This window comes from Nicotiana sylvestris, chromosome 2 (genome assembly GCF_000393655.2).
Source record: "Nicotiana sylvestris chromosome 2, ASM39365v2, whole genome shotgun sequence".
NCBI lineage: Eukaryota > Viridiplantae > Streptophyta > Magnoliopsida > Solanales > Solanaceae > Nicotiana > Nicotiana sylvestris.
Window position 1 is genome coordinate 5,071,590 of NC_091058.1, and position 13,629 is coordinate 5,085,218.

General features: G+C 36.0%; 2 protein-coding genes across 3 annotated transcripts; one reads left to right on the forward strand and one right to left on the reverse strand.

Annotated features, from left to right (window-relative positions):
- Nucleotides 1–4,130: 4,130 nt before the first annotated feature.
- On the forward strand, nucleotides 4,131–7,828 carry LOC104220384 (protein KINESIN LIGHT CHAIN-RELATED 2). 2 transcript variants are annotated; one of them, XM_009771247.2, is made up of 3 exons: nucleotides 4,131–4,267; nucleotides 5,136–7,081; nucleotides 7,273–7,828. In XM_009771247.2, exons 2-3 carry the CDS (start codon nucleotides 5,154–5,156, stop codon nucleotides 7,493–7,495), a joined length of 2,151 nt encoding a protein of 716 aa, XP_009769549.1. In that variant the 5' UTR covers nucleotides 4,131–4,267; nucleotides 5,136–5,153; the 3' UTR covers nucleotides 7,496–7,828. The 2 variants fall into 2 exon arrangements, with proteins under 2 accessions (XP_009769549.1, XP_070023735.1); XM_070167634.1 differs by lacking the exon at nucleotides 4,131–4,267 and adding an exon at nucleotides 4,901–4,953.
- A 293-nt stretch (nucleotides 7,829–8,121) lies between these two features.
- LOC104220383 (protease Do-like 1, chloroplastic) lies at nucleotides 8,122–12,957 on the reverse strand. The gene is made up of 8 exons (XM_009771246.2): nucleotides 12,469–12,957; nucleotides 11,821–11,943; nucleotides 11,124–11,295; nucleotides 10,216–10,253; nucleotides 9,413–9,611; nucleotides 9,044–9,196; nucleotides 8,706–8,840; nucleotides 8,122–8,324 (listed from the first exon to the last, which is right to left on the reverse strand). The coding sequence occupies exons 1-8, from the start codon at nucleotides 12,864–12,866 to the stop codon at nucleotides 8,247–8,249; spliced, it is 1,296 nt and encodes a 431-aa protein (XP_009769548.1). The 5' UTR covers nucleotides 12,867–12,957; the 3' UTR covers nucleotides 8,122–8,246.
- Between the last annotated feature and the right edge of the window lie 672 nt (nucleotides 12,958–13,629).

Sequence of the window (13,629 nt, forward strand, 5' to 3'; positions counted from 1 at the left end):
TCCTTGTCTCGGTTTGGACCGATGTTAATCCATAGATCGGGTCGTCCAGGTCATCCTCATCTGGCCTCACTTCGGCGCAATAGGCATTATGGATATCTTCCCACGTGGTAGGGGGGTACTTCATGAGTCTACTTAGTAGCTTTTTGGTTGTTTTTGACCCATTTCTGTTTAGCCCATTTTAAAAAGTTGCTACCGCCATCCCTTCTGACACGTCCGGTAGGCTCATCCTTACCCTGTTGAATCGAGCTAGGAAATCCCGAAGTCCCTCACCTGTCGTTTACCTGACGGCGAAGATATCATTTACTCTGGCCTTTGCCTTTTTCTCTCCCGCGTGAGCGGTGATGAACTTATCTACCATTTCTTCGAACGTTGATATCGATCGCGATGATAGTTGGGAATACCATGTCAACGCTCCCATTGTCAGAGTTTCACCGAACATTTTCAATAGTACCGACGGCTCCTATTCTTTTAATTGATCGTTACTTTTCACTACGGTAACATAATGGATTAAGTGATCCTCCGGGTCCGTGGTCCCATCATATATTTTCAGATATGGTGGCATTTTGAAGGTTTTTGGAATAGAGTGGGGTGCTGCCCCTTCGCTATATAGTTATTCGACGAATCGACCCACATCACATTTTAGTAACAACTTCGGAGCGCCCGGTATTTTATCAAACCTTTCCTGATGTTCTTTCATCTGGTCGCGGAGTGTTTTGTTCTCATTTTTCATCTCTTCCATTTTCTTTAAGATGGATGTAAGTGCATCGTTGCCTGCATCAGCAACAGTACGGGTGTTATATGTTCGTGTAGTGTCTGGCTCATCGACGACAATTGCGGTTTCTACGGGTAATGTGTCCTCGATATCCCTCTGAACGGGTTTCTCGAGCATATTGCTCAAGGTGTTTTTCATCCATTCTTCTAATAGCCTTTTCACGGCCGGTGGTGCTTCTCTTGCTGCGGATGTTGAGGTTTCCCTCTCGCGCAAAACCGTTAAACCCTCGTGCGAGGGGGGGGGGATTTCTCTCCCTCAGGTGTAGCATTTGGTGTTGCGTTTTCGTTGTCTTCTCTACTAGCTTCATTGAGGGAATTCAGGATGTTGTTCGTGACACATAATATTGCCTTTAGCCTTGCTTCTCCTTTACGTGCCATTGTTGGCCTTTGTGAAGCTAAAGAGAGATGATTATTTCTTTCAAGAATCTAGATGAAACTACGATCTCAGCTATAGAAATCCCCACAGACGGCGCCAAATTGTTTGACTCAAAAGATATCGAAACCTTTTTGAAATATCAATCAAAGAAAATGGAGGGGTAAATCTTAGCTAAGTATAATAATCTCTAGAACGAAAGATGGATAAGGAGAATACGGATAGTAAGACTTCCTTATCTATGCAGATCAACCAACCTTTTACAATAAATCTTCTCACACGTTTATGTGAGCAAATTTACAGCAAGTATTATGGATCAGCCCAGAAGTGCCCCTTTACAAGGTTGTTGTTCGCTATATATATAAGGAGTGAAACCCTTCTAAGCTATAAAAGACAAGTTATAAGGAATATTTGAAGGAATATTCCTAGTATCCAGAGGCGGATCTAGGATTTAAGTTTTATGGGTTCAACCTTTAAGGTTTTTAGCATTGAACTCATTGTATTTTTAAAGTTATGAGTTCAAATTGCTATCTATTGCAATATTAATGAATTTTTACATATAAATTTATGCCCCGCATCAAAAGTACTGGGTTCAATTGAACCCGGTGCCGATACATTGCATCCGCCTCTGCTAGTATCCCCTAATGGGCTTCTATTATTACAAGGGTTGTACAATCTCTTGTTTACCTTAAGGCCGTCCTCCACAAGACGTCGAGTTACGAAGACCTCGTTATTCGTCGTACTCGTCGATGGTCGTGGTTGTTTAAATTTGGACCCATACAGAAGTATAGATGTCAGATGGGTATGGATAGACAGATTTTTTTGAGTGGTTTGTATGACTGCTTCTAGTCTTAGACTTCCTATTGGTTAGTCCTGGTAAAGCGTCAGGCTATGCACCTTTTTGAAACAAGATCCTTCTTTTCTTTTCTTTTTTCTATTTACACCCCTTATCTCAAGTTAATTTTATGTGTTAGTTTTTTGTAAAATGTAAAGGATGGAAATTGGTTTAGTTCCTAAGGGATCAAAAGTATTTAGACTTTTATCTGGGGAATGAACACCAAAAATAGAAATAAAGAAACATAGAATAATAATATAAACCAGATATTGCCAGCTCTTTTAGAGAATGACACATTATAAATCTAGTTGTTTAAAAGTTTATAGATAAATCCAGTTTTGACTTCCGACGCACATTTGATGCATGTGTAACTACAAGGCATGGCATGTGATCTCTTAATTAAAATAATAATTAAAAGAGCTTTTATTTATATTTACGGAAATATTAATCAAAACATAGAAAGAAAATAATAATAATAAAAAGATTAAACACAGTAAGCTTGACCTTAGCATTGTGTGGTAGCACAATGGTAAATTCTATTTTAAGAAGAAAGAACAATACAATTTGTGTCCAGCTAAAATTCTCCAAACCGAATGTAATGAAGTTAACAGAACATTCTAATCTAATATTATAAGACGAGCTAAATTTGAAGTAAAACCTGTTTTTGAAAAGAAAACAAAATAACTACTCTTTTTAGTTAAAACCATACAATTGTGGACCAACTGAAAAATTAATTCGTTGAAAATAAAAAAACCTTTTTTTTTAAAAAAAAAGAGACAAAACAAAAACAAAACGAAGAAACAGAACAAGCACCCTTTACAATTAACGACACAACATAACGCAAATTGATTACATTATGGATTGGTCCCTCTCCTTCCACCCAATCGTAGAAAATTACATTCATATATAGATAAAATATTAAATTTTAAAGGTATATAACATGTATTGAACACCCTTTTTCGGAGATGTTTTTTACTTCTTTCAAGTTTAAACACCTTTAAAAAAAATTCTGACTTCGCCACTGTCCCGGTAGACTAAATGGGACCACTTATCTGATGCCACGTAATATTCAACCATTTAGCTTGACACGTGGGAAGATGTGAAAAAGTAAATGTACTTCCCCTTCAATAGTTGCTCCATGTGATTATCTTCTTGGAATTTCTTGTGCCATAAAAAAAGTGTTTAACTTGTATATGCTTGCGGTTATTGTTTCTGATCACCTAAAATATGAATTAGTTATACGTGACTTCTGTAAATGTGGGGAAGGAAATAAAAAAAAATAACGCAAAATTACTAGCTCTAGTGACGAATTCAGAATTTTGAGTTCGTGGAATATGAATTCTAGAAAAGATAGTATATTTGTAATTTTTTTTTTACATATATTCAATGAATTTCTTAACAAAATCTAGGATTTGGGATAAAATTGTTGGGTTCTGGCGAAGCAGGCTGCCTCTGGTTACAGCTATAATATGTTCAAATATACCGAAAGTGTAAAAATTTACCAAACAATGTAAACATTTACTAATTATTTAATTCTATTATAGTGGTTTATTTAATATTTTTATCAGGATATCAATTAATTTTCATCATAGATGCTTACCTATAGTTGCTTTATATGTTACTTGATTTTGCTAATGTAGGTATATGTATGTGTGTGTATATAGTGGGCGGAGCCTATATTTTCGCAAAGGGAATCAAAATATAAAATCTTGAATAAGGTGATTCACCATATGTTTATATATATATAAAAAGATTTTAGACATTGTAATTTCAAGGAGTGTTATTTGACTCATTTTTGGTAATGAGGGGGGTGGGGGGGTGGGGGGGGGTTTAAGTCGTTGGAGTTGAAAAGCCGTTAATGGCGCCATGTATGACAAAGTCACAGCGAAGCACAAACTGGAAAATTCATAAATTAGAAATAATTTTTTTTTAAAAAAAGGATCAAAAAGAATTGGGCGGTTGAAGGGAAAGGGCAAAAAGGGTTGGCAGATGATAAGTCATCTTCATTCTTCAACATTCCAACCTCTCTTCCAACCCCACTCTTTTTCCTCTCCATTTTTTTTTCCATTTTCATTTCATATTTTTCTCCCTTCCTAATTATTTTAACTCCCATCTCAAGTTTATATAGTTTCTCAAATTCAATTCTTCTTCACCAACTTTCATTAACCCTACCATCATCAACCTGTAGATTTATATACACAACACAATTACATTACGATATATAACATCCTTATAATTTTGTTGTCTCTCTAGTTTCTCTCTGCATTTGTCTCTGAACCCAAACAGAGGTAAGCGGTTTTTTTTCCTGTTTCATTGCCTTGAACATGCCTTTTTTATTTTCAAATCATTTTTTTAATATTCAATTCCAACTTCTATTCCATGCTTACTCCTGCATTTTATATAAATATAATTCCGTATTATATTCGAATTAAACGCCATCTTCAATGGTGTATTTTTGCTTCATTTTTTCTTTTGTTTGAATTTTTTTTTTCATTTTGTGATCAAATGTAATCTCTTCCTCTGTTCCTGTTGTATCCTCTTATGTTTTCACAATTCATGGCGATTTTTAAGGATTGTGGATATGTTCTCGAGAATTCTCAAGTGCATTGAGCATTCTTACGTTTGAAACAGGGAAAAAGAGTAATTAATAAGTTGGGCAGAGTTATTTAATTGTATAATAAATTAAACTCCCTTTTTAAATACGGTTTTATTGAGGAAATGAAGTACGCACTTTGAAGTATTATTTAATGCTTGGTGTTCTGTTTACAGGGGCGGAGGAAAAGTGCTACGTAAGGATTCGGACGAACCCAATAGCTTTTGTTTAGACCTTGGATTTATATTAGAAAATCCATTAAATATATATAAATATTCAATTGCGAATCCAGTAGTGACTAATGAGCTATGGGTTTGGTTGCAAGTTCAGAACCCATAAATTTCAATTTCTGACTCTGCCTGTTTAAACTTTAGAGTCAAGGTTGCTACATGATTTGATTACCCACAAAGTAACTTAAGATTGTATTATAGGATTTTCTGTTACTTTAAAAGAATAAACTTCCCTTCTGTTTTTGTCTGTACAAGGAACAGCTGTTACTATGATTATCTAAGTTATTCTGTTACTTAACAAAATTCAACTTCCCTTCTGTTTTTTGTCTGTAGAAGGAACAGGTGTTTCTAATGCCGGAATTTGTCATGGATGGATCAATTCTAGATGACAATCATAAAGAACCAAATGGTCATTTTATACATCACAGAGAATTTTTTGATCAGGGTTCTCCTAGAAGTCCGTTGAGTACACACAGTCGCGAAACTGATTCAATTGATTTGGATATGAATGGGGCTGTTGACACTTCAATTGAGCAACTATACAATAATGTGTATGAAATGCAAAGCTCCGATTATTCACCTTCGAGGCGAAGCTTTCTGTCGTATGGTGAGGAATCAAGAATTGACTCTGAGTTAAGGTATCTTGCAGGGGTAGATTTTGGTGAAATGGAGAATAAGAAAGAGGTTTCTGAGGAAGACAAAGGACAAAATGATGAGAAGTTTGGAAAGATTAATAAAATATTTCCTGCAAGTCCTAAGCCGGTTTGGTCTGCAAAAGGAAAGAAGTTTTCTCCTTTGCAAAATGATTCTCAAATATCTAGCAAGCCACCAAGATCAAGGAGCAAGTCTTTTAATGAAAAGCCTTCTCCTAAAAAGTTGGCAAATCCGAAAAAGCTGAATGTAGCATCGCCTTTGGCAGGAGTGAACGTGCAGAATGGAACTGAGGATCCGTCTAAGAAAGGTTACTTAGGACCATATTTACTTAAACAAGCAAGGGACATGATTTCAACGGGAGACAATCTTCAAAAAGCTCTTGAACTAGCCCTTCGAGCTATGAAATCGTTTGAGAGTTCTTCAAAGGGAAAGAGCAGTTTAGAGTTTGTTATGTGTTTGCACGTTGTAGCAGCTTTAAACTGTCGATTAGGGAAGTATAGTGAGGCAATTCCGCTCTTGGAGCGATCAATTGAAGTTCCTGACTTGGATGTGGGACAAAATCATGCACTTGCAAAATTTGCAGGGTGCATGCAATTAGGCGATACATATGCAATGCTCGGACAGATAGAGAATTCAATACTGTGTTATACTGCTGGCCTGGAAATTCAAAGACAAGTTCTGGGAGAGAAAGACACAAGATTTGGTGAGACTTGTAGGTATGTAGCTGAAGCCCATGTTCAAGCTATGCAATTTAATGAGGCTGAAAAACTTTGTCAAATGGCTCTTGACATTCATAAGGAGAATAATTCATCTGCCTCCCCTGAAGAAGCTGCTGATAGAAGACTTTTGGGACTTATCTACGATTCGAAGGGAGATTACGAAGCTGCTCTTGAACATTATGTTTTAGCAAGTATGGCAATGACAGCCAGTGGACAGGAAGCTGATGTAGCTTCACTCGACTGCAACATTGGCGATGCATACTTATCTATGGCACGATATGATGAGGCTATATGTGCTTACCAAAAAGCTCTTACTATGTTCAAGTCTACCAAAGGAGAGAACCATCCCTTAATTGCTTCTGTCTATGTACGTCTGGCTGATTTGTACAATAAGATAGGAAAATTCAGGGAATCCAAATCTTACTGTGAAAATGCACTTCGAATTTATACTAAGGCCGCCCCTGGAAGCTCTCCTGAAGAGATTGCAAGCGGTCTAGTTGATGTATCTGTGATCTATGAATCAATGAACGAACCTGATCAGGCGCTCAAGTTGCTTCAAAAGGCGATAAAAGTATATGGAAATTCACCAGGACAACAGAGCATCATCGCAGGAATTGAAGCTCAGATTGGGGTCTTGTACTATATTCTGGGGAAATATATGGATTCTTATGATTCCCTGAAAAATGCAGTATCAAAATTCAGGGATATTGGGGAGAAGAAGTCTGCAATTTTCGGTATTGCTTTAAACCAAATGGGACTTGCCTGTGTACAACGTTATGCAATTAACGAGGCTGCTGACTTATTTGAAGAAGCAAGGATAATTTTAGAGACTGAATGTGGACCGTATCATGCAGATACATTGGGGATCTATAGCAATCTTGCTGGCACTTATGATGCAATGGGCAGGTAATTTGATGTTTTTGTTCATTTTTTTTCTTACAACATCATAATTGTGCCTCAAATCCGAGCAAGTTAGGGTCGACTATATGAATCCTTACTGATCATGTTGTTCCATCTAAGTTTATCTCAGTCCATTATTATACTGTTTTGTATTTTATCTTCATCAGAAAAATTAACTTGTCATTAATTTTGGGCAGGACGGATGATGCAATTGAGATATTAGAATTTGTAGTAGGGATGAGGGAGGAGAAACTGGGGACAGCAAATCCTGATGTGGATGATGAGAAAAGAAGACTAACTGAGTTATTAAAAGAATCAGGAAAAGTGAGGAGCAGAAAATCTAAATCCCTGGAAACACTTCTTGGTACCATGTCTCATATTTTACTTAAGAATCAAGAGATCAATGTACTAGAAAGATGAAATAATAGGTCTTTGTGGTCACCTTGGGCATTCTTTTTGTATATTTGGGTAAGACAAACTAGGAAAATAAAATTGCCTTAGCTGGGCAAAAGAGGAAATTGAGATCCTTAACTTGTGGTATACGATTTGGAGTAGAAATTATGTAAAGTTCTTCACTTTTCGTTGTCAGAGTTGATAAAGTTTCTTTATCAATTTGTTCTTCTGTGTATCTTGAGTGTCAATATAAATGGTAGACTATAGTTTTCAACTTCTTTGTTAGGAGTCGTTTCTTTATCAATTTCTTCTTTGTGTATCTTGAATGTTAATAGAATAATGGTAGACTATGGTTTTCAATTTTCCTTGTCAAAGTTAGTTTCTTTATCAAGTTGTTCTTTGTGTATCTTGAATGCTAATAGAGTAATGGTAGACTTTCACAATCCTTCTGTTGCTGTTTATGAGTTTTATGAAACTTGCAAGGCAAACCAGTTTATGCTTTAAGTCTAACTAAATGACTTTCTAGTAAGTCGTTTTCATCTAATTTAGGACGGGGAATTTTGCCAGATTGATGTAGTTCAGTCATCAAGACTAATGTAGACAGCCATTTTACCTACTGAGTCCAGAGTTTATACATTTTGGATTGGGGGAGATAGTCAGAAAAGTAGCTTTTTTATATACACCATTCAATATTGTGGAACATTTGATACACGACAATAATATTGGCATGTTCATCAAGAAATGCATATCCACCTATAATCTTATCCTACTCGAGCCACTACGATTCCTCAGGCTTCGGTTCCAAAAGTACAGGGATCTTCTCCTTTTGATCCCCACGTAGCACTTCCACAATCACCTGTGCATGACAACAGCCATAAACAAAAAGCTTTTTACTATTCCCTGAAAAGTAGTTTCACATTTCACAACCTTCAAATCATTTCACGAAAACTCATAAACTGAAATGTTAATGGATATAAGCTGACTGCGAATGATATCACTATCATGGTCCAAAGTAGTATCATTCAAAGTTGGAAAACAAAAAAAATTAGAAAAAAGAAAAGCTGAACAATCTTTAACAAAGTTCTATGCAAGCAAAGTGCCTTTCTGAATATATACCCCGACTACTTTCATCTTAAAGCGGTCTAAGTTTTGAGAACTGGAGATATACCCTAAAGTCAATATGAATTCTGAGCCAATGATAAAGATGCGCAATTTCATAATAGAAGTATGGAATTACCTTTTCTCCCACTTTGCACTGGTCAAGAATTCTGTATAAGTCAGTGCCATTAGAGACCTTCTTTCCATTTATAGATGTAATTATATCACCTAAAATTAGTCTTCCATAGGCATCACGTTTAGTAGGTAGAAGACCCTGCAAGTGCAAGATTTAACCAGTTCATATTCAGTTACTTATCATGTTAGTCACAAATTTAAGCAACTCGCTTGTTAAAAGATCCACATGAAGCAAACTTGTTCTAGTGACGTAACAGGAGGAAACTGCTGAAGATTGTACTACATTAAAGGAAGGAGAGACTGCTAAGGAATGGTAAGGAAAAAATACAGATAATAACATACCGCTTTGCCCGCTGGACCATTTGGAGGAGCATCCAAGACAAGTACTCCACTGACTCCCAGTTGCTCAACAGACTGATCAGGTGCGAATTTTATGCCCAAAATTGGCCTTGTGACTTTCCCGAACCTTACCAATTGATCAACAATCCCACTAACCTAAATTGGCAAGAATCATAATCAATAATTTTTCAGAAAAGGAAAGAACAGCACCTGTTAGGCTGCTAATAGAAGCAAAGATTGTTTTCTGCACTGCAGGAAGTACCAAGTCATTTTGTTTTATTTGGCGAAGTATGCAGAAGTGCAATACTTGTCCTAAAAGCTTCATTTAGCATGACAAAAAATAAAATTTTTGTATGACAAGCAGCAACTTACAGTATCAACTGGAATTGAAAATCCAACACCAGATGATGCACCAGAAGGAGAATATATAGCAGTATTTATTCCAATAAGATTTCCTGAACTGTCTAGAAGTGGTCCTCCACTGTTGCCGGGATTAATTGCTGCATCTGTCTGAATAACATCCTGGATTGGACGGCCAGTAGCTGCAGAATTAATTTCTCTCCTCAGGCCACTAGAAAAAACAAATATAAGTTAATTAGTCGTATAAAAGAAAATGTATGATACACAACATAAAGGTAATCCATCTCCAATACTTTCTTTTTCATGTATTCCCTTATAGCCGGAGATATTGTTAATAAAGATGTTTGGTTCTTGGCCTTTAATGGATGCAAGGGCACTAGGCAGTGACAACCAACTAACCTCTCCTTTAACAATCTCCTTCATCTCCATATTTCATAAAAAAGCTCAGTGGACCTCGTGGAAAAAAAAATTGAGAAGTATTCTCAGAATGAATACACTTCACACATTTTATTTTCCATTGAGGATCGCAAAGAAGAGAGAAGTAATAGAGATCAAGAAAATTACCAACATCAAAAGGCTAGTCTTTCAGTTAAATTAGATGGAGAAGATAAATCAAAATTCTCTACTTCATTTTATAAGATTTCCTCCGTTTTACGTCCTTCCCCTCATTAATCATGATGGGACAAGCCTTTTACCAAGACTATGAGTGGCCCAAGTTCATTTATTTATCTCTTTTCTTAGACAAAACATGATTAGCATCATCGGAATATCTGAATATTAGGAACTTGTGCACCATAAAAGAAATGCCTAATTACCTGATGACTCCAGTGGTGAGTGTATGATCAAGTCCAAACTGCAATGATATTATATTAAAGAACAGTCATCATGTGATTCCAGAAGATATTTAAGACAAAAGTAAATATATTGTTTTTATAGTACTATGTGAATAAAGAGGAAAAAGAGGTTGTAAGTACGAGAAACATACACCATCGCAACAAGAGAGTTACAACAAGTAAGTCAAGATTTATGCTAGGACCCTTAGGGAATACTTTTAGCTAGAGTATAGGCACTAAAAGGCATAGGAAGTTATTACGGACACATCAATTTTAAAAAACAACAAAAAGTAACAAAATCAAAAGATAAAGCTCAAAGAAAGATTTGTCCCTCTCTTCAGAAATATGCATAACAAGGAATATCCTGAGCACACTATTAGATATGAGAATGAACCAACAGTTGAGTAAAAGATTTCTCCTCTATTCAAAAGCATTTTAGGTTATATTTCTATCCTATCCACATAAATGCTCGTGGAAACTACTTAAGAGACTAGTCTTTACTTGGCAAACCAATGCTAAGTCACCGCCAGTTCTTGGCGGAAATAGGATCAGTAGACTACAGTGGAAAAGGTCGTTACGCTCTAAACTTAGGGAAAAAGGAACAGTTCAAAATATTAGCAAGCTGATAAATGTGTGGAAGAAGAGATGATTCTTAAGCTAGAGAAAAAGGAGGGCTATTGAGCAAACATTTGACACAGTAACTGAAGTAAGTTATACTGTCTAGTAGTTGGCTTTCTTTTTTTTGCACAAATTTTATTTCCTCGAAAGCAGAGATCAGAGACTGATTGTAGACTGGCTCAGAGTAGGTTTAGAAAAGGGACAACAATCCAAATGAAAGTGGCATTGTTATGAGAGTAGAATTCTCTAGAAGGTTTATATTTCTCACATACCGGATTTCCAATAGCAAATACTTTCTGACCAACAAGCAAGTCTGCGGACACACCAATTGGTATAGGTCTCATCTTGTCTTTCGGCGCATCAATTTGCAGCACAGCGACATCTTTATCTTGGTCAAATCCAACAACTTTTGCTTCATAAGTAGTCTGATCAGCAAGAGTCACTCTGAGCAAGACTAAATTATGTCAGATCCAAAAAATAGATCATGAAGAAAGGAAACATGTAGTCGCAAAAATGAGTAATCAACAAAGCTGTAAAGAAATTAAAAAAAAAGAGATACACCAAATCCAACCAAATTCATATCATGAAAAAAGAGATGCAATTTTCCTGATTCTCCATGCAGTAACATGTCAATATAAATGCAAATTTTTTGTTGTCCCTCTTTACACCAAACTGTAGGCAATTTTGCATAGACCATTACCCGTAAATGAAATTAGTTATAGAAACAACTGCATTTATATAAAGCGTAGAATATAAAATATTTTTCCCTTGGGTGCGGGGGAAGGAAATGTTTTGCAGCATAAAAATCACATATGCAAAGTTGTAAAATTATGTTAATATAAGGGCAATCGGATAGTATATTGGAGAAATAGAACTTGACACTGAAACCCTTCATGCAGATGCAGAAATGAAATCAAAAGTTATTAAAAAAGTAAAGCACAAGGGGATATATTTCCACTTTCAACCAACCTGAGATCAGAGGCACCTCGAATCACATGATAATTGGTGACAATATGACCGTCCTTATCCCAGACGAATCCTGATCCAGACCCTTGAGGCACCTCAAATACATCTAGTGTGAACATATCTTGCCTGTAATATCATAATTGGCCTCCACAATTAATCAAAACCGAAAGGTAAAGGTGAACGTCAATTACAACAGGAATACATGTAAAGGACTATATATCATTAATTCAAGGTTTACTAATTCATTTCTTAGTTATTTTAAAGTACGACTAAGTTATGGCAAAAATTGAATTGTTAATTGAATCAGAATTTAGTCTAAATTGCAGTAAAGGTGTTAAATATTTATTACACAGTCAGTATATTCTACTTAAATCCTTAGAGAATTCATCAGTATTTCCTCTTAGTAGTTTAGAATGTAGCTAATTATACAATATAATCATATAGAGAAGTAGACAGAAAATGTATATGAATGATTCAGTGTAAAAACAAAACATCTTGATCTTACTCTAATTGCACAATCCCAGTGAGTCTATCCATAGAGCTATTTTACAATTTTCTCACATCTAATAAATAAGTTACTCCTGCTCTTAAAGCACTGCTCAATCCATATATAACATAAAACAAAAAGGATCATCCTCACAGCTAGATCACCTGGAAGCAAGATTTGTAATGTAGACAACAGAAGGCGTATTCTCCTGGAAGAGGCGAACAGTAGCAAGTTCATCTGTCTGCAATTTCCGCGGTGAAGTGACTACAAAAGCCGAGGCGGGGTCAACATCGGCCATATATATAGAGAAAGACAAGGCAACGGAGGTACAAGCCACAAAAATAGTTTCCAGAAGTCTCTTCCCGGAGTTGGACTGGCCATCGGAAGGGTCACAATTAGAGTAGCACCGTTGAGCAGAGATAATACCACCGGCGAAACCAGGGATTTTCCGGCAAAGTAGAGATTTAGGAAGTGAAAATCGAGGAGTTAGAGCTGAGCCGGAAAATTTCCGACTACCGGAGAAGAAAGAAGAAGAAGCTAAGGAGTGTGAAGAAGCAGCCATTGGTAAGAAGACAACTGCTCAGTGCTGACTTGTTTAGAGCAGAACATAGGCCCGATTTAATTGGTTATTCCGTTCGGGCACTATCTAATATGTGATCTACGTTCAAAACGTGACTTTTATTCACGTGTATGCTCTACCACAGGGGTAACGCTGCACCTTAATGGGCCCCTTCTTTGAGAAGAGTCGTATTGTGATTTTGATTAAGCCCGTAACTCGATCCGTCCCATGGAACGTTCTACACTAGTCTGTAGTCCCGATGGCACCATCTAAGATATCGTGAGCAACCGTAAGTTAAAAATAATTCACAGTCCACCGAACCGCTTAAATTTAAAATAATCGACGTATATATAATATAAAAAATTAAGATATAATATATGTATACTTGTGTAGAAGTCATAATAGAATGGGCTAGTCAGTTTTCGAACTGGTAATTAAAAAATAGTTAACATTTGCAAAGTTATTGAAAAATAGCCACTATTTTATGCGGCGATAAAATCTGGATAAAATACTTTAGTTGAAACGCGAAAAGTTCCAACATAAATATGCAATAGATTATGGTATCTTGCGTATAAACTTTCAATATATTATGTTGGAACCTTAACACATCATAAAGTTCCAGCACATTTATGCGCATATGTAAAAAATTCAAACTCCAGTATATTGTACTGGAATTTTTCAAAATTTTAAGAGCGTTTTTGTTCATTCTTTATTTTTACATGAAAAAGTGATAAAATTTTAATTACTTTTAGAACTGTAACTAATT

What these genes read in the sequence shown, in the direction of transcription:
- LOC104220384 (XM_009771247.2), top strand. Translation starts at nt 5,154, where the DNA reads ATGCCGGAATTTGTCATGGATGGATCAATTCTAGATGACAATCATAAA. An exon ending in ACTTATGATGCAATGGGCAG is followed by an intron (nt 7,082 to 7,272) that starts GTAATTTGATGT and finishes AATTTTGGGCAG; the next exon opens with GACGGATGATGCAATTGAGA.
- LOC104220383 (XM_009771246.2), bottom strand. Translation starts at nt 12,866, where the DNA reads ATGGCTGCTTCTTCACACTCCTTAGCTTCTTCTTCTTTCTTCTCCGGT. An exon ending in TATTTGCTATTGGAAATCCG is followed by an intron (nt 10,254 to 11,123) that starts GTATGTGAGAAA and finishes ATATCATTGCAG; the next exon opens with TTTGGACTTGATCATACACT. An exon ending in AGTGCAAAGTGGGAGAAAAG is followed by an intron (nt 8,325 to 8,705) that starts GTAATTCCATAC and finishes TGTCATGCACAG; the next exon opens with GTGATTGTGGAAGTGCTACG.